The sequence below is a fragment of the Mytilus californianus genome, unplaced genomic scaffold (assembly GCF_021869535.1).
Source record: "Mytilus californianus isolate M0D057914Y unplaced genomic scaffold, xbMytCali1.0.p SCAF_8, whole genome shotgun sequence".
NCBI classification, from domain to species: domain Eukaryota; kingdom Metazoa; phylum Mollusca; class Bivalvia; order Mytilida; family Mytilidae; genus Mytilus; species Mytilus californianus.
In genome coordinates this window covers 37,308,994-37,330,980 of record NW_026262734.1, presented here as the reverse complement: position 1 = coordinate 37,330,980, position 21,987 = coordinate 37,308,994, and the positions used below count along the sequence as shown (strand labels likewise).

General features: G+C 31.2%; 2 protein-coding genes across 8 annotated transcripts in view; one reads left to right on the top strand and one right to left on the bottom strand.

Moving 5' to 3' along the window:
* Positions 1-21,987, top strand: part of LOC127711413 (transient receptor potential cation channel subfamily M member-like 2) — a 550,384-nt gene that overhangs the window by 245,412 nt on the left and 282,985 nt on the right. The gene's annotated exons all lie outside the window — the stretch shown is intronic.
* Positions 16,378-21,787, bottom strand: LOC127711417 (toll-like receptor 4). Its single transcript, XM_052217459.1, has 2 exons — positions 21,643-21,787; positions 16,378-19,249 (listed from the first exon to the last, which is right to left on the bottom strand). Exons 1-2 carry the CDS (start codon positions 21,686-21,688, stop codon positions 16,827-16,829), a joined length of 2,469 nt encoding a protein of 822 aa, XP_052073419.1. The 5' UTR covers positions 21,689-21,787; the 3' UTR covers positions 16,378-16,826.

Below are 21,987 nucleotides of genomic sequence, written 5' to 3'. Positions count from 1 at the left end.
AAACAACCTAGCAACAGAAATTTTGCCTAGCAACGGTTAAAAAATGTGTGTGTTTTCTCTCTGAAGCATGCATATAGCAGTTATTTGAAGATTTTACATTTCCATATGGTGTTTTATTCCCATATACTATCATATACATCTTTATTCTTAACAAATTCCGTATTGAGCATAGCAACACAAATGTTGCTTAGCAACGGGAAAATATGTTTGAATTGAAGACAAATACAAATCAATTAGTCATTTTATTGAACAAACTAAATGAAATGTAATGCAGACTGTCTGTTGATGAACAACTTTAAGTTCGAAATGAAAAGTAAGTTCAATTGCAGTTCACTTACTGCTTATCAACAACTAAGCAACATAACAAGTGCTTAGCAACCGTTCAATAATAGTACTTAATGTTATCTGAAGTATGAATTTAGTCATTTTGAAAGAATGTACTTTCCCATACGATGAAACACTATAATACAAACATCATTAAGAGTATCATTAATCATTTTTTTACGAATTCCATATCGAGCATAGAAACCCGCATGTTGCTAAGCAACAGCAAACATTTTCTTAAATTAAAGACAACTTCACAACCTATGTTTCAATGTGAAAGTCTTTTCATAAAAACACGAATTTAAAGGATTTACTAATTATGGCTGGGTCTGAATAGATTTTAAAGATAGTCAACAGTTAATGAAATGAAAGAGACTTGGCTTGCACCACACATAGTCCTCGTAGGGAAATAAAATTTCTAAGAATATATATGGTTTAAGGGTTGAACATATGAAGCTCAATTATTTTACCAAGAACAAAACATAATTTATTTGACCTTGAGATTAACGGCAAAGGTCATAATGATATCAAACTGATATCTCATTGCTATACACTTTATGCCAAATATTATAAGTCAATGTCACAAAATTAAACAAGTGTGGGCTCGGACAAGTGTGTATGAGAATAAAATCCAGAAAAAGAAGAAGAATACTTAAGTTTAACATAATGTATCCATTCAGTTCATCTTGGAAGAAAGGGGAAAATGACAAAAAAAGTGAGAACTGAGTATTGTATAAACTGCTGTTTCTTCGATGAAATGAAATATGGAACGATTTTTTTATCTGTAATTATGATGTGGATACTTGCGATGACAAACAATGATATCTCTTTCCTATCGTTGTCGATTGATTCGTGAAATATCAGGTAAAATCAATAATATATGTTTATTGTGCATTATGGTGTTTTTTTTACAGTGGATGACCGTGAGGGCATTATGGTGTATTGCTATCGCCTAGATTTCCATTACGTATACGTAATATTCGTTTTGTGTTTTAACCGAACTATAAACATGATGAATACGTAGACATCATCAAGTGCAAACTAACATTACTTATCGCTTGTTATAAATTCACTTCTTCAATGAATACTCATCAAATACTTTTTAAAGAAGATAAATTAATAATATTAAAATGTTTTGTTATATGTATATACATAAAAGTAAAAAAATCATTAATATCTATGCACACACATGCGGAAGATTATCTCAAGAACGTTTGCAATCTCAAGGAACGATAACTCTGCATGGATGATTAAACATTTTTTGCGGGAAAATACGAATGCCTACTCAAACCAATTCTATTAGAAAAATCGAATTATTACAGAAGAGTTGGTGTCCACCATGCACTTGCTCTGCACTATTATTAATATAGTAGAATAGAATGATATACAAATGCATGAAAATTATATATACATGTTACTGTAATATACAAGTATTAATATAATATATAACAATAAACCAGAGTATACTGATTTGTATCACTACAATATAATAGTCATCACGGTGAGGATGCATTTGCTGTCATTAATTTATCATCCATGCACGAACTTGTCCCAGAAAAAAAATATATCTGTACATTAACCTCACTTTCAGGTATAGAGATGTGATTTTTTTTCTGAGACAAGTGCTTGTCGGACCATCCAAAATAACTTGCGGTCATCCGATGTTCAGTACTTCAGTACTTTGATTTACGTTTTGTTTTTGTGTTTTTATAATGTTTTTATCAAGATGACTTCAATACTTAGTTGATAGGCTGGGTTTCTGTTACCCCCCTTTTTATTTGAATTTAAAAAAATGAATACCTTTTCATATATTGCGTAGGTGAAATTGTTACCTTTTCCCATATTGTTTTGGTTTCGTTTGGTGTCACCGTGTATAATGTAACAGTGGTCATGGAATACCAAAGTGAAAAAGGGAGAAAGTTGGTTGATAAAACAAAGCCAGGAACACCAAAAAGATGACAGATGAAGTTTATTGACCTTATCATATATTTCTGATAGTTTTCCCGATCTATTCACATATTTTCAAGATTAAAAAGGTGACCTATTCCAGCGGCATGTCCTATCACCTTATATATAGGAAGTGGATCTCCCGAGAAATTATCAGACCTAAACGAGATTCGAATTTGATCTGTGACTTGTCATGATAAAACAATACACCAAATATCAAATCAATATCTTCAAGCACGAAGAAAAAAAAATGTGGAAAACTGATTTGCTGGACTGACGGATGGACAGACAGACAGACGGACGGAATGCAAACCTAAAGTCCCCTTCGACGTCGTCGGTAGGGGACTAATAAATTGAAGAAATGAATTGAAACTATACAAAGTCTTCTTAATACTGACTGCACATTTAATGTTTTATCAAATCGTGCAATTTAAAAAGTTGTAATATAATGACATTTGGTGATCTCAACTTTTTATGATCAATAATCACATTACATGTATGTCTCATAAGAAGCCATATTTTGAATTGCATGACAACACTTGAGAGGCATTCCAAAATTAGATGTTATTTCCCAAAAAAATGAAACATTTATGACAGCACATACTTTTCTTAACAACGTCACAACAATGCATAGGAAAAAACAACGAAGAATTTGACAAAACTCAAAATTTCATAGTTAAATCATTGAAATGTTATAACGCTTTGAATGCCTCTTTAGAAACTTCCGTGCTTCATCCAAAATGTGCTTCGGTCATCGCTTTACACCCCAATTACAAAAAGAAGTATTTGATTCTTAATTTAGTATTTGATTCTTAATTGGTCCACCAATTAAATGCGCATAAACATACAGCTAAGAATAAAAGTGATGATATGTTTAGTATTTTTTTTTAAAAATAAATCATTTATAGTTACATTAAATTTATTGTAGTTAATTTTCGAATGTTCCATATTCATCTTTTAAAACAAATGACTTTTTTTCACTTTTTTTAATTTTTAACTATGATCGTATACTTGTCATGATAAAACAATACCTACGGCCCACTTAGATATTTCAACTGCATCAACATTAATATTCAAGGAACATCTTGCATAAATATGATCGTGGGCCGTAGGTACGCTCATAGTTTAAAATACAGAAAAAGGTTTGGAAACTGCCATTTTTATGCCCTTTTCTCGAATCTGGAGGTGTTTACAGCAACAAAGCATGAATAATATCAACGGAAGTTGACAAATCTATTGATGTTAACAAAAATACAGGTTTTAAACTTTAAAAATATACTATTAAAATCCATTGCATGTCACTTTTAATTTGAACGAAAATTGGGGGCCGTTCTCTGATGCTTATCGTACCTTGTCCTTAAAACATAACTAAATGTGTATTCTTTTCAAACGGGATGTATAAATACGCATCCACGTTCATTTTTCTATATAGAGGTTAACTCCTAACTATCCCACTACCTGTCGATACTTTTATTTTTGGCATTGCACGTAATGTCTTCTTTGACTGTCCATGACGTTGAAATACTAAATCACTGGGATGTGTTTTAGTTGATTTTAGTCTATGATGCATGATTTTTTATTATTAATTGTGTTTGGCTTTTAACTAGCTTTCAGTAACTGCGAGTACTCTCAAATCGTACTTTCTTGTTAATTTGGCCTGTTGATACAATTTGAAAATGCTTTTCTGTTATTTAATGTTTACTTAATTAGGGTTATATCTCGTCTTTATATTTTTAATATAAACCAGCTTTGATAAGTGTTTGGTATGACTATAAATTTTGACATCTGTTCCATGATTTATGAGCAACAAAATTATTTAGTTTATAAAAAATATTTCCGTTCTCCATTCATACTGTATACCTTACAACAAAATTATTCTCATTTACATGTGTACATCATTCTATTTTGACAAAATATTTACTTTGACCATTAGACAAACATATAAAGATTTAAAAAAACTTCAACCACACACTCTATCGGAAAAATTTCATGGGATATATTGCAGTTTGGAAAACACTTATTTTGATAATTAAGAAGCCTTTCATTGGGACAGTGCTGCAACGACACAACACAAGAGCAAACTATACACAACAATTAACGATAACATATATAAGAAACAACAATACACGGCAACCACTGAATAACGGGCTCTTGACTTGGGACAGGCACATTTATAATATGGCGGGGGGTCCACAAGTTTGAAGTACCCAACCTTTCTTCTAACCTGGGACAGTGGTATAACAGTACAACATAAAACATGCATATATATATTTATATATACAATGACTATGTTTTGCATAATCTTACCTCAACTCTGTTTTTAATATGACAAAGTGAACAAATAAAAGCTGCATATAACCATGTCGACAACAGGCGTATACATATGTGCATTTTCAACATTTGAACAGTGCATACCATGGTGTACAGGACACAGATTTGAGAAGGAAAATGACGTTGATGACGTTACATATTATTGTACATGGATTTGATAAAAATTCACAGGTTTGGAGCTACACAGACTTTACTCTTATACTTATATTTAAAGGTATATTAATATATTTAATGGTTGATCGACGTTTGGATATTGAACCTATGCATGAATTGAACACTTTGACGAGAATGAGACAAACATCTTCGTCGGAGTGATTACAAGAAATTTATGTGACAAGCGATAATTTAACAATAACATACATGTAACAACAATGACTGGGATTTATGTTGTATGAACCTTGTTCATCAATTAGTCCTTTCGTCCATTAAGAGTTTTATGACACTTTTGTAAAGTACTCAGCGCATATACATTTTTTGTACTTCTTCATATTTCGTCAGCAGATTTACAATATTTAACTTTTTGTAACATTTGATCATGTCTGTTCGACCCCTTACTACTCTTTGCAGACAATTTGAATGTTTCAATATGTGAAATAAAATGTATATCTTAAGACAAATTTCTGCTGTACTGCTGAACAAAATATTTGGTCAGCAGCTTGATGTAACGTCAAATAACATACTAATTTATCATAGTCCAACATTTGTTTTCAGATACTTAGACTTATGAGCTACAAAAAGGCATAAGGCCAAAGGCATATTCCGAATTGTAAATCGAGACAACAAAAAACAAAACAAAACACCTAACCAACAGATAAACAACTACAATTCAAAACATAAAAAGGCAAAGATTGAGCAATACAAAAAACCTGGGTTGGTCTACGCCAGTCTAAATAGATTTGAGTTCAATCCCATTGCTGATAATAGAAATTTGTATTTGTTGAACATAACTGAAACGTTTAACTTATGTCAACTCTTTGGGGGTCAGATCTGACCATGTAGTGCAACATTCTCCCTAAAATTGGTTTATTTAGATTATACAACTTGATTGCGCGTGATTTGATATTTCTCTAATCGAAACGGTAAAATTTAAAACTCAAGGCTTTCAGAACTTTTTACACATTTATAATGTGACAGTCGATAGTTCAGTAATGTCGTATTGCGCGAGTTTCAGCAGTTGAATTATTTTCTCGAATGATATTTTGACGATATAATGACAAACTAAATCTTTCTAATGTGATTACCTGCAAAACATGTGTTTTTTATACTAAGTATCTGACATAATCAGGCATGGTCAACGTTTGTTTGTCTTTAGTTGTTGGTCTATTTTTTTGAAGAGGAGTCGGGGTTGTGGTTGTTAGGGTCAACTGTGTTGTCCAATATTTGTTTTGTGATATCTATAAACATTTGTATGTTTAACGTGTTTTATTATATATTAAAAATGTCTTGGTAAAAAAAGACAACTTGCTTTGGTAATAGACAAAATTACATTTGATTCAAGAGATGATAAAAATGCAAAAAAAAAAATCAAGTGCAGATTCAGATTCAGGATTATCAACAAGGCAATTTAGTTTTGCGACTTGTAAAAAGGATATGAGCTAACCATAAATGTAAATCCATAAGGAGCCTCCGTCCGTCTAATAAATCGACCTCTAAAGTATTACATTTACATGTGATAATATAACTGAAAATACACGTTAAGAAGTGCAAAGGGTTATGGCGGAATATATTTTCTTAACTGTACAACATGTGGAATCAGACAAAAAACGTAAAGAAGTCAGTAGGTGAAAAACTTATTATTTATTATGATTTTATAACATGATAAGAAATCGACTTTAATGCGAAAGAATTACAATATACAAATGTTATTTTTAAAATTCAATCCTTTATGTTCATTGTGTGTGACTTTTTATTTTTCTTCATTATCAACCGCAATGATATGTTACGAAATAACAATTTGGGAAGTATTTAAAAAAAGTATCAAATAAAGATGTAAACATTTAAAACTTTGTGGAAAGCGATATCTTAATTTGTTTCGCTATAAAGTAATTAAATGTAACCTTCAGTGAAAATACGATTCAGGAAGTTATCACGATTCAAATGGTTTGTACATGTACTTCCTTATTTTTTTTTGATAATCAATAACGACATTACATAAAAGTTTAAAACTTTTTGGCCGAGGCATTCCAAAAGTTCTCAATAAAATGTAAGATCTATAATGATGTATGTCTGTGTCATGAAACAGATATTCCTGTATGATACTAGTCGATGAAATATTCTACAGTATCATTTCTTATGAAAAAATATTCTGCAATATCATTTCCATTGGAAGAAATATTAGAGTATTTGACCTGGCGGAATAAAAGGTATAGACAGTCCAAACATTCAAGACATTGTTAAACATTTTGTTCGGTTGAACATCTTTTTCGAGAAACTAATAGACGTCATTAATGCGAATACTCTCTGAGACAACGTTAAAGGAATACTTAGAAAAATAACTGAAAGCCTCTCTTTTTTCTCGTAATTTCACGGTTATAGCATAAGCATGTTATTATAGGAATTAGATGCTCGTTGAACGTGCGCACATTTTTAGTATGCAGCGCGGTATGAATTTGATTCGGTCAACATTTTTACATCACAATAACATCACACAAAGAGGCATTGGGTTGTGAAACAAAGATCCTGTGAAAACATGGTCTATCTATTGGTATTACCAATGTTATTTCAGCTGATCGGGCGGAGCTTACGTTTTAATTTGCAATATGACAGTCTATTTGAAGATGTGTGTGATAACGATGTTGACCGTTACAATTATAATTGATTTCTAATCACCTATCAGTGCCAACAAACTGATATACAAATGAACTGAGTGTATTATATGGGAAGAATAACTGGACACTTTATTGATGAGTTCATCCCGAAACACCTATTTATAGATGGACTAGTCTTAAATAAGCAAACCGGTTTAACCACCGCCCAGTCAAAGGAAATAAATCAAGTGATAAAGGGAAGTTTTTATTTTGTTATGTTGTTCTTAGTACCGATCTGACCAGTAAAGTTATTGCCACGTAACTTTTATAGTTTGTTCAAATATTAATGTCGTAAAGTTACAAGACTTTCCAAGGTTAAATGGTGGTAGAGCTTTAAAAAATGGTAATATTTTTGCATTCTTTATGTGCCCATCCCCGGATTCAATAGTCCGGCGGATGTTGTTGTCTGCACGCTGGTTATTATAATAATTTTTCGTTTATTTTGTTTTAGGTTTTAGTAAATTGAATACTTTTGGTTTTCTTTTTATCTATTTCGCATTGTGTCAATCTAAGCTATTAATAGCTACCTAAAAGGAGTAAGGTGAGGAAATTGTTCATTTTTAGATACCGTACGTTGACCTGTTTTGTGATAATTTGTCTATTATTTATGTTATATTGGGGTCGTATAGATCAACAACTTTGGTTCGTCAACATTTGTGGCTTTCAAATATGTTCCTTTGAGCAGTCTTGATGCATCAAGAAAAGCTCTTTGGACCAATGAAAATTTATTTGTTTAATTGGTTATAAGCAAGGGATGTGCATACATATGATTCTGACTGTTTAGAGTATAGAATGCTATTTATATGGACTTACATAGTGGATGTAGGCTGGCGACGTTTCGGCAAAGCGTAATAAAAGGACAGTATAATTTAAATGTATTATTTTGTTTCTATTGCTAACCATATACATGGTTTGTGTTGCTTAAATATGTGAAACTAGATATACTCTAAACTTCTTTCTAATATTTTGTAATTTAATACAGTACTCACAGACAATCAAGCGGCATCACGTGCCTGCCATAAGTTTTTAATTATTAATGCATTTCAAGAATTTTTCAAAAGCTGTTTAAAAACATTTTTTTAAGTTTGAATGATGAACTGAAAATGATATATTTGTAATACACATAAAGATGTCTTAAAAGTTCATCAAAGGAATCACATATTTTAACCTGTTTCTTTTAAAATTCTGTCCCTAATGCGTGTACTGAATTTGTTCATTTATCTGAACTTTGCAAAACTATAATGCTCAGCTTTTAGATTGAAGTGTTATCATCACTTATTCTCACACATTTTTGTACGACCGTCTGATAATGCTATACATAGTTTCTCGTAGAAAATTACCTCGGAATTATACGGAGCCTCGGAAATAGATGGCCACACTATACAGGCGACCTTGTACAAGATTTCTTTCAAGGCCTTTGGAAGTTTGTCTTTTAATGCTATCCTTCAGTATAACAATAACCATTGATTCACGACCCTATCTGAAGGCATGCATTCTTGTCATTTCTACTTCGTACGTGCCCCAGCTACTCTTTATGAAATCCTCAGTGATAACGAATATAACCTTTCTGCTTGAATTAAAAGCTTTAACGACACACTCAGCAATATCCACTCCAACCAAGAAATCCTTATCATCTAAACAGAAACTGAATCCTTTCGTCTGCAACATGTCGTGGAGAGTTTTAACCCAAGTTTTGTCGTTATGACTGTATGAAATAAACGCATCATAATTGAACTCTTCCAGAAGAGGCTGGTAATGCCTTAGTTTCATCTTAATTCTCAAAAAGAAATACTCAAATGCAAATTTGTAACGATAGTATATTATTCCAAAGATTAATGCCAATATGGTGAAAGAAGTAATGCAACTTGCCAATGTTATCCATAATTCCGTTTGACAACTGATTTCATATTGTTGTAGATTTCACAAGAAATGAGACAAAATTGCAAGAGTCCCATTTTGGAGGACGCATTCAATTTCATCAACATCACTTATCAATCATGAACGGTGCACCCATTTTAGAAAACGTAACGTATTACATGAGCATTCAATCGGATTTCCACGAAGAAATACACTTGCAGGTTTGATTATGTTTAGTTTAGCCATATTGTCTTCGCCTAAACATGAAAATCTGTTATATGTCAAACTGATTTGTTGAATTGTATTTGGTTTTGACAGAAAGTTCTGTAGCGACTGTAAGTTGTTTCTGTCCAATATGATAGAAAGCCTTTGTTTAAAAGGATGATGAAATAAGTCATCAGGTAGAGAATTTATGTAATTCTTCGTCAGGTCAATGTTTTGTAGATCTAAATTCATCTTTAGAAATTCTGAGGCATTTTTAATGGAATTCAAACCGATTCCAAGATTAGCATCTTGTGCAATGAGAGTAATCAGTTTAGGAAAATGCGACAGAAGATGAACACTCAAAACTTTGCAGATGAATCCTGACATATCTAAATACTCTAAATTTTCAATTCAATAAATTGTACCATCGCAATCTCGGAGTGTTATGTTAGCCATATTTACAATCTTTAAATTTGCCCCGTTGATAATAGTTAGGATTTGCAATTCTCCTCCTGTTATATGATCTGACGTGCGAATGGAAGTCCAATTGTCCTAAAGTTTTTAGAAGGCAAAACGAGTAAGAAACGTCATTTTCAGTCGATCGTTTTACTCTTTTGTCTCTTACTATCACATGTCGAATTCTGATTATTTTCAAATGTTTAAAAGCACAAAATACAAAAACATAGCTATCTTTGTTGTCGAACATTAATTCAATGTTTATTTCTTTTGAACAATTCTCTTTATATCCATATCTGAAAAAAGGTCCAAACTGTATGCCAAGTATACTATCACCAACCAAATACTACTTTTGTAGACATACGTCTTGAAGTACTGCAAAGTGAGAATGGCTCAACACAAACCTATTTCTACGTGGATTGTTAGAGATGCTCATTTCTGTCATATTTTTACCTTTGAAAACCTTAAAAGAATTAAATATACTGCTAATGATGTTGTACGTAGCTAATCTAGACATAATATTAATTCTTATTGTCTTTAATGTTGAAAAAGAAATGAACGTATCTGGTGCTAGGGAGATCACCTGATCAAGTGACAATGCTTCTATTTTCAGACACTTTTATTTTTTAAATGAATTATCTGAGTATGCTTCCATGGGAAATCCAAAAATTTCAAGATCCTTTAACTTTTGATAAACCGTAAAGGCATTTATCTATTTGGTGTTGTCCTCGATGATCAATTTTTAACTTAACCAATGATTTTACACGCGATATTTCGGATTGAAAAGATGTATAATTATCATGGTAATAGGTATCATCTATTTCTAGATCCTGAAGTGAGATCAAATCTTGAAATATTTTCTCATGAAGAGAATTTGACGTTAACTTGATAGTGCTATGGTTGAGATATGTGAGTTCAGCTAGTCCTGCGAATGCTCCAATTTTAATTATCCTCAGTAAATTATTAGACAGATCTAAGTGTTTTAGATTTTTCAATTTCTGGAAAGACCATGCGGGAACTAGGTGTAAAAAAATTTCCACGCAGATTTAGATCAGTTGTAGTATTTTGCAGGAAAGCAGGCATTGATGTTAAATTTTTTCTAGAACAATCTATAAGATTGACATGCTGGTCGTTTATTTTACTGGATGTGGCCTTTATTTAACCTGCAGAGGTAAAAACAAAACCAATATCATAAATTATGTTTTATTCTTTTTATAAACAAATATATCTGTTGTTCGATGGATTATTCCAATAGGATTCTAAAATAAATTCAAACAGGTAATTTCTTCTCATAACATAATCAAATTGGAAAAAAAGTATATCTCCTTCGTCTTTGCACTATATTTGATAAATATGTACTGAATGATCTAAAGACTTTAGGTTCATCGGAGGTCTTCGTTATTTTGATTATAACATATAAGAAAAATATCGTATAAATCGTAAATAAAATGTACAAATTTTCAGAGAAGAATGTTATCAATAAGTAATTCTTTTCATCTTGATGCAGAAAAATGCGTGTTTTATCATATTTTTACAACTGCTATTTTCAAAAACAGAATATATTTTGTTTAATTCAACTATTTCCATATAAGGGAAGATTACTTAAATAATGTTACTTTATAAAGGAATGTGTTATGAGTTTTTTTATTTTGTTTTGTAGCAAGAAACCCCAATTTTCTTTTTTTAATTTCTGATAGCTCATTTTAAGAATTATTAGAGCTGTCTTCCCATATTTTATTTTAAATTCTATCGTTTATTTTTTCTTTCTATCACTCAAAATTGTTTTTTTTTTTATTTCTAATCTGTGCATAACACGACAATTTTAAACAAGAAAGAAAAGCGTGACCCATACTTTATATTATATTTTAGAAAAAAATCATGATATAAGCTACATTTTGGTAATTTATGAACAAATTATCGATTTTTATTAATCCCCAACCCCAATCCATCTACCTTAAAGAAAAAAAAACTATAAGTAAAGTTCAGAGAACAATTAAAGGTCTTTTCACTGGTAATGTTATATTTTTATATATATTAAAATCTGGTTTAAAATGTCATTTCTAGTGTCAGATGATAGCTCACTGTACGTTGATTTAAAAAATGTATGGTTTCCATACACTTTTATGAAAATGAGGGAGATAATTTGTTACTTCTGGTTTGAAAAATGTCACCTCCGGTATTTCATGAAAACAAATATTCAGTATGATCATCTTTTACTTATTCCTTCTTTTAACTAGCTATTACTTATTCATACCTCAAATAGTTCTGGTTTTTTTCTCTCTCTTAAAACTTCCGTTTTCAGCTGACCTGATCCAAAGTTTCAAATGATCTTTTCTGATCACTAGGCGTCAGTCGTATGTCTTCCATTTAAGAAATCTTCTCTGAAGCTACTCGGCTTATTGGAACAAAACTTTGTCAGAATGTTCATTTGGGTATCTAGTTCTAAAATGTGTACGATGATTTCGACTTTCAACCAAAATTACCGACAGTGTTTACATACTGGTAAAATGTAAGTTTTGACTATCATGTTAAAAACGGCCATAGATAAAGAAAGTCTGATGAGGCAGAAATGTTTAGAATAATGAGATATATCTACTTGTTATTACGTAGAAACTCTCAGAACGCTTCTTATAGGAGTCAAAGCCTTAAATGACTAATTTCATCAGTGTTTTTTTTTCCCGTTTTGCCTTTTATCTTGACATGTATAATGAATATGTTTTGTTTTGCAGTTTTTCATATCTTCATCATATATTTAACATAATGATAGAAACCTTCAAAGCAAAAATTTATCCGGAAAACAAGATCTACAAATTGATTTAGGGTCCTCGTTTCGCAATATCAAATGCAAATTAATAATTGTACCTCAATTCAATATTCTATTTAAGTATCATCACTCAATAATTTCATGAACATTTGTTTATATCAATTTGATAAATGTAAATATGAATTGTTGTACAAATCTTATATTTTAACTGTTTAACTACATAATTCTTAGTTTTTAAATTATGTACAAATATTCCATACATTACAATATCATAGGCTTAAGTTGTGTTGAAATTTGATTTTTCTATGTTTGGGTCTTTTCATTTTTATTCATTTGTTAACGAAAATGATCTGTAACCAAAATTTAATGCATCATCACAATCCAGGAAGTAATTTAGTTTAAAAATAGTGTATTAGCCTTTTCGAATTCATATTTCAAACTTATAAAGATATGTGCAAGGTGATTATTTTTTTCCCTTTTAATATTTTGGGAAAACACGATTCAGAAATTGATCACGTTTGTTCTTTTGGTAATACTTTTTTTCTTTTTACATGACATGACATATATATCCACGTCATTTGATCTGTTGGAGATTTGTCTTATCATATCACATCTTCTTATGTTTATATCGACGTTTCAAACCAATCTACAATTTATTTAGGCGAAACATTCCACAAAATATATTTTATTTAAGAAATAATTGATGCAAGCTATACTTTATTGTAGTTTTAACATGGTTATGAATTATATTCGTGATAAGTGATGCCCGAGCGATAGCGAGGGCTAAAATACCACGAATATCATGCCTACCCATGTTAAAACTACCATAGAGTATAGGATGCATCAATTTATTTCGATTCTGATTAGAACAATTACGGTAATTTCTATGTCCGATGTGTATGAGTGTAGAGCGTTTGTGTAGGCTCTTCCATGAACATCCCTTTTTATTTGTAAACAAGCAGACGACATGCAATGTGTTTTTCAGAGGGACGGATTTTGAACAGCTAACATACAGGTTGTTGTATCTAGGTCAAGTATGTCAATTGCGAATTGTAACACTGTGCAGTCATTGTTTATGTATTAGTAATGACGTGTGCATCATTTAAGAGTTTGAAAGTGTTTTAAGATAATGAAATATATTAAATGCATGCCAATTTGATAATATTAATTTTTCTGCAGTAGTCAATATACGCATGTACAAACAAATTTTATTGGATTTCGAGCATGGGTTTGTTCACAAAGCGAAAGAGCACGTCATATTAGAATTCTCAATGACTGTGTCATTGAATGGTAGTTCTTTTATATTATTGGTTTCCAATGGAAGATAATTAACCAGTATTGTCACTTAACATGAAAGTTCCTTTTACAGTTTTTAGTATAACTTTAATTCTATAGGATTTTTTTTAATAGTAATGTTATAAAATTACAAGACTGTCCCAGGTTAGGGGTGTTGGTGCTTTCACAAATATATCACCCGTCCGCATTATGTATGTGACCATCGCATTGCTAAACGCTGTTTGTCATAATTATGCTTCGTTTACTATTGTTGAAAAATTATAATCGGCATCCATGACCATCAAGTCTTGTCGATCATTTTTGCTATTTAAATGTTTTATCATAGTTTTCAAGATAATAGACAAAAATGAACAAGTTGATAAAAAAGTTAATTAAAAACAATAACTTGAATAAAAAGTCGACAAACCTTTTCCGCACTATTTACTTGCTTGTAGATCTTGTCTTGTGGGTTTTTTTTCTAGTTAAAATTTCTCTCTATCTACTATAGTTTTCAAAAAGATAAGTAAAATCGAGAGAAATGGTCTTTTAAGATTAGTAACTCCTATAATGAGTCAGCCGACAATTTCAGCCGTTCAACTCATTAGTTAATTGATTGATTAGTGTTTAACAACATCAAACTGAATGTGCTATTTTGTGGCGTTTATTTTTAAATGGTGGAGGTAGCCGGAATGCCCGGAGAGAAGCACTGACCCAAGGTTGGAAAACTCACAATGCTAGCCGACGAGGACCCTAAATCAATTTGTAGATCTTGATTTCCGGATAAATTTTTGCTTTGAAGGTTTCTATCATTATGTTAAATATATGATGAAGATATGAAAAACTGCAAAACAAAACATATTCATTATGCATGTCAAGATAAAAGGCAAAACGGGAAAAAAAAACACTGATGAAATTAGTCATTTAAGGCTTTGACTCCTATAAGAAACGTTCTGAGAGTTTCTACGTAATAACAAGTAGATATATCTCATTATTCTAAACATTTCTGCCTCATCAGACTTTCTTTATCTATGGCCGTTTTTAACATGATAGTCAAAACTTACATTTTACCAGTATGTAAACACTGTCGGTAATTTTGGTTGAAAGTCGAAATCATCGTACACATTTTAGAACTAGATACCCAAATGAACATTCTGACAAAGTTTTGTTCCAATAAGCCGAGTAGCTTCAGAGAAGATTTCTTAAATGGAAGACATACGACTGACGCCTAGTGATCAGAAAAGATCATTTGAAACTTTGGATCAGGTCAGCTGAAAACGGAAGTTTTAAGAGAGAGAAAAAAAACAGAACTATTTGAGGTATGAATAAGTAATAGCTAGTTAAAAGAAGGAATAAGTAAAAGATGATCATACTGAATATTTGTTTTTGATGATGATTTAAAGTGAAATACATTTGGCAAACAAAGATGTAGTAAAATAAAAGATCATAAATCTATGGAAAACACCAATACATTTACCAAAGCTATACATTTGTTAAATTAGACACTATTTAATTTTTAATACAAATTGATATAAAAGCCTTTTTTTAACTATTGTGGTTAAATAACTTGGTTTTCGAAAATATATTTTTCATATCAAATTAAGCACAGATGTCATGAATTACAACACTTGTATCAAAATTTAAAATCTTCAATGTTCACACAAATTTTAAGGAAGTTATTATGGAACATATTGAAATGACATACGTTCATCAGATATTGTTTTATTTTGAGCACTGTTGTTGTTAATTTTTGGAATTATTTCTCTCTAATTCAAATCTCTAATTCCCTGTCCGATTTTATTTCTACTTTTAATCATTTTTGGAGAAAAAATTTCTTCAACGTTTGAATGAATTTTTGAATTTTCAAAAAATTTGATTACAAATTTCACTGAAAAAACATCCATTGTCGAAATGTGCATCTGGTGCAGTTAAATTTGTACCGGTTTGTGCTACCACTGAGTAGAAACCTCTACTAGTGGACTGTCCACGCAGTTACATGTATCATAATCATTCTTAGAATCACTACCGGAATGTTTCTGAATCGGACACAATCCATTATATATTTAATATGATATATCAATGGTTTTGTTGGGTACATAACATTGATCTTATCAGAAAAATAATCTGAAACAATTTCTAAATTTCCACGATGGGTACCACATGTGTAGCAGGATCTGCCTTCCCTTGAAATTTTCCTTGGTTTTAGGTGGGTTTGTGTTGCACAGTGTTTTGTTTTCTATGTTGTGTTTTGTTTAATGTTGTTGGTCTTTAGGTCTTTTTTTTTTCATTTTTGCTTTGGATTGGCAGTTTATTTTCGACTAATGAGTTAAGTATCTTTCACTACTTTCTAGTATTAATAGAACAACCGTATGTTGTTTTAAACATATATGTTAAAGTACTTGATTAGAACCAGAATGAAAGTTCTCGATAAAGTATTGTATTCTACATGAATATAAGCATCGTACACATAGATTTATGCTTTGAGACAAAATATAGCTATTATATATTCACCTTACTGTAAAATATGCACCATGCTTTAATAAATGTTTCGGAGTTTCTGTCATTTTGAAATTTGATTCACTCGACAAATGTCTCACAGACGATCAACAAGGTTCTACACATTTTTTTTAAAAATTTGAATCGTTCAATACATTTAAAATAAATTTACATCAACTAATTTTTTTTCATTAATCCTAGTTTCATACTAAAAAAAAGTACAATTTGTTATACATATAAAATTAATTTTGAAAAGTTTATCACATAAATCGCATACAATTATGTAAACATGTATTCGTAACGGACTTGATATAATATATATTATTTGTATATTCGTCTTAACTTTACAAGAGTTTGATATTTGCCTTTTACATTGAAGTGTTATCATCATTTATTCTCATACGACCATCTGATAATGCTGTGCATAGTTTCTTGTAGAATATTTCCTCAGAGTTATACGGAGCTTCGGGATCAGATGGCCACACAATACAGACGACCTTATACCAAATTTCTTTCAAGGCTTTGGGAAGTTTGTCTTTTTTTATGTCATCCTTCAGTATAACAATGATCATTGATTCACGACCCTCACGGAAAGCATGCATTCTTGTCATTTCTATTTCATACGTTCCCCAGCTACTCTCGAGGAAATCCTCAGTGATAACAAATACGACCTTTCTGCTTGAATTGATGGCTTCAACGATGCACTCGGCAATAGGCATTCCACCTTTGAAGTCCTTGTGATACAAACAGAGACTGAAACCTTTCGACTGTAAATTATCGTAGAGAGTTTTAATCCATGATATGTCTTTATGACTGTATGAGATAAACGCGTCATGGTTAAAATCTTCCAAAAGAGGCTGGTAATGCCTAAGTTTCATCTTAATTCTCAGAAAGAAATACTCAAATGCAAATCGGTAGCGATAGTATATTATTCCAAAGATTAAAGCTAAAATGGTGACAGAAGTAATGCAACTTGCCAGTGTTACCCATAATTTCGTTTGGCAACTGATTTCAAATTTTTTTAGATTTCGCAAGAATTGAGACAAAATTGAAAGAGTCCCAGTTTGGAGGACGCATTCTATTTCATCAACATCACTAATAAGACCTGATTGGTGCACCCATTTAAGAAAATGTAGTGTATTACATGAGCATTCAATCGGATTTCCACGAAGAAATATACTTGAAGGTTTTATAATGTTAAGTTTAGCCATATCGTCTTCACTTAGACACGAAAATCTGTTGTACTTCAGACTGATAAGTTTGATTTTATTTTGTTTCGACGGAAAGTTCGGAAGGGATTGTAAGTTGTTTCTGTCCAATATGATAGAAAGCTTATGTCTGAAAGGATGACAAAAAAGGCCATCTGGTAGAGTTTTTAAGTTATTATTCATCAAGTCAATGTGTTGTAGATCTAAGTTCATCTTAAGAAATTCTGAGGCATTTTGAAGGGCATTCAAACCGATTCCAAGATTGGCATCTTGTGCAATGAGAGTGATCAGTTTAGGAAAATGTGAAAGAAGATTAACACCCAAAACGTTGCAGTTGAATCCTGACATATCAAAATACTCCAAATTTGTAGCGCCTTTAACCGTACCATTACAATCCCGGAATGTAACATTAGCCATATTCAAAACTTTTAAATTTGAACCGTTGATAATAGTTATATTTGAAATTCTCCTCCTATTATATGATTTTACGTGACAATGGAGGTCATATTGTTCTAATGTTTTTGGAAGGCAAAACGAGAAAGATACGTCATTTTTGGTGGATCGTTTTACTCTATTGTCTTTAACAACCATATGTGGAATTCTGATTATTTTTAAATGCTTAAACGCACAAAAAGCAAATACATAGCTATCTTTGCTATCGAACAGTAAATTATCAGACAAATTTAATTCTTCTAAACAATTCTCCTTACGTCCGTATCTCAAAAAAGGATTGAACTTTACACCAAGTATACTATCACCGACCAATTTCAACTTTTGTAGACATATTTTTTCAAGTACTGCAAAGTGAGAATGGCCCAATACAAATCCGTTTCTATGAGGATTTCCAGTAATGCTTATTTGTGTCATATTTCTACCTTTGAAAATCTTCAAAGAATGAAATATGTTGCTTATTACGTCGTACGTAGCACGAGCGGTGTGTATCGCTATCCCTAGCGTTTTTAAATTCGGAAAAGACATGAACGTGTTTGGTGCTAGTGAAAGCACAGAATCAATCCATAATGTTTCTATTTTAAGACACTTTAAGTTTTGAAATAATTTGTCTGAATATGTCAGTCCATGCAATTCAAAAATTTCAATGTCCTGTAGCTTTGATAAATTACAAAGACATTTATATATTTGGTGTGGTCTACTCAGATCAATGTGTAACTTGACCAATGATTTTACTCGAGATATTACGGTTTGAAAAAATGTATTATTATCGATAAAATAATTATCATGTATAACTAGATCCTGAAGAGAAATTAAACCTTGAAAAATATTCTTATAAAGAGAATTTGAAGTTAACAAGTTACTTCTAAGGTTGAGAATGGAAAGTTCAACTAGTCCATCAAAGGCTCCCTGTTCAATAAACCTAATCCTATTATCAGACAGATCTATGTTTTTTAATATTCTTGATTTCCGGAAAGACCATGCGGGAACTACGTGTAAATAATTTCCTCCAAGATATAGATCTGTTGTAGAATTGTGCAGAACATCAGGCATTGTTGTTAAATTTTTCCTCGAAAAATCTATAAGGTTGATAATCTGATCATTCATTTTAATGTGCGTTGTCTTTGAAAAACCTGTATATAAAAAAGAATAAATCAACGTACAAATATCACACAAATAGATAAACAAAACTTAATGCAATTGTTTGCAGCTGTCTTGAGTTAGGAACCTGTTGTTCAGTGTTTGTTGTTTGTTGATGTAGTTGATAAGTGTTTCTCGTTTCTCGTTTTTTATCTATATAGTATATATTATTGTTATCAGAAAGTGCACCATAAGCCAATTTGGCTGGCTGATTATTTTGTATTTTAAAACATGTATTTATTTGTATATTCAGGTTAAACTATAATAAATAATTCTTCTTCTTCTTTTTCTAAAGATTAGACCGTAGTTTTCATGTTTGATTTCTTTTACACTAGTCATTTTGGGTCCTATATCGCTTGTTGTTCGGTGTGAGCCAATGCTCCGTGTTAAAGACCGTACTTTGACCTACAATTGTTTGCTTTTTACACATTGTGACTTAGAAGGAGATTTGTCTCATTAGCACTCATACCATAACTTCCTATTTCTATTATGGGGTAATTGGTTTTGTTTTCCAGTTCGATATTCATGTTCATCTTAACTATTTCTAATCTGAATTACACCCATTTACTCTCAATTTTAAAAAGGACGGTTTTAGTTTACTTATAATTTTTGAAAATGACGTTTCTCGGTTTTAAACCGCTACATGTGACGATTTGTTCTGTGTTCCTTGTCATGCATATCTATCTGTCGCAATTGGGTGTTTCTATATCTTATTTTGAAAAAACGTAATCTTAGATTTATTACTATAAAAATATACTATAGTAGCCTTTTCATATTGAGCACATTTACCTGATGAATATTTGTCAATTATGTTACATGTAATTAGAGAACTACAAAAATGTATATGCATTTAACTTCACAAGAAACTAGGAATTTATGTTTGTATAGCAAAGTAGCCTTTGTAAACTATATAGTAACGATTCATGCTTTTTTTTATAGTTAATTGTTTTTGGCTTTTAACTAGCTTTCAGTAATTGCGAATACTCTCAAATCGTACTTTCGTGTTAATTTGACCCGTTGATACAATTTGTAATGTTTTTTTTTTCTTTTATTGTTTACTTTCTTAAAGTTATATCTCGTCTCTCTATTTGTCATTTAATTATACCGGCTTTGATAATGTTAGGTATGACTATACATTTTCACTCCTGCAAATTTTGTAAAAAATATTTCCGTTCGCCATTACTCTACAACATTATTTTCATTTACCTGTGTACAGTATTATTTGGCGGCATTTTGTTTAAGGTTTTCATCGTTATATCATTTATACGGCGGCATTTTGTTCAAGGATATGGCTGCCTTTCTGAAATTGTTTATTATCTCACCCCTTATTTTATTGATTTTGTATTAACATTGTGTCAGAGATCAAATGTATTCGTTTAGTGTATATTCACTTGTTTGTTTTCATATGTTTTTTGATCGAATAAAGTCATTTCATTTGATATTGTATAATGTGTCTTTCTATGTTGTGATGTTACACTATTGTTTCAGGTAAGGTTGAAGGTTGGTACCTATTAAAACGTTTTGTTTGCACATTTGTTTGCACCTGTCCTTAGTCAGGAACCTGATGTTTAGTAATTGTCGTTTGTTGATGTTGTTCATAAATGTGTCTTGATTTTCGTTTTTTATATACATTAGACCGTTGGTTTTCCCGTTTGAATGGTTTTACACTGGTCAGTCTTTGAGGCCTTGTAAAGCTTGCTGTTTGGTGTGAGCAGAGGCTCCGTGTTGAAGACCATATTTGACATTTATTTAGACAATAAATGGAAATTCTCAATATAATTGTTACAGTGTGGTGTACTACTTTTGAGACAAATATTATAAAACTATAGAAAAAGTCATCAGCTCTTACTCAAAATATAGACAATCTTATATAAAGGTGGTCTTCAATTTATTTGACACTTTCCGGAATACTAATTTTTAAACTTGTTTAGCTGGACCTAAATTCATGACCCAATTTTTTTACGGTGTCGTTTCATCATCCTTTTTGCTATATGAGGTATTGAACATGAAGAAATCAGTTTGGAAAGGGTATAAAAACAACACACTGTCTACACTAGGGACTATATTTGTAGACAACGAAAATCAAAAGATGATAACAGACAATTTGCACAATTCTTTATGTATTACATGTATGTATGTTTTGTCTATTATTTTTTTATTTAAACACCCCAGTAATATCTATTCTGTATTTTGTTTGCCTCATTCTCTGTAGTCTGTGTTACTTTGGCCCCTTTTTATGTAGTATTTCCCCATTATTCTTTATTCTGTAAACCCCCATCCAGACCTTCATAACAGTATGTAATAACATATTGACAGGAAAACGTTATCAATTATCATCAATATCGCACTTTTTATGTATAATTTCTAATAAAACAAAACTACTTACCTGCTTGCAGGATAAAAGTCCAGATTGCTAGGAGAACTTTAGCCATCGCCTCTTTTGTATATGACAAGGTTAAAAAGACCTTTTCGGACGTCGCAATATAATCAACAGATATTAACTAAGAACAGGAACAATCACTTTTAAAAGACTGGAATTACTTCCGGAAGAAATAATTATTTAAATAAACATAGGTGCGTGATATACTTAAATGACGTCTATTATATGGCTCACTGATTTCTGAAGAAACTGTGAAATCAAATTTGTATGTATAGATCTAAACAACATCCGAATATCTTTAATACAATGTATGTTAAAAAAAGAAATATCTATGACGATTAATAAGTTAAT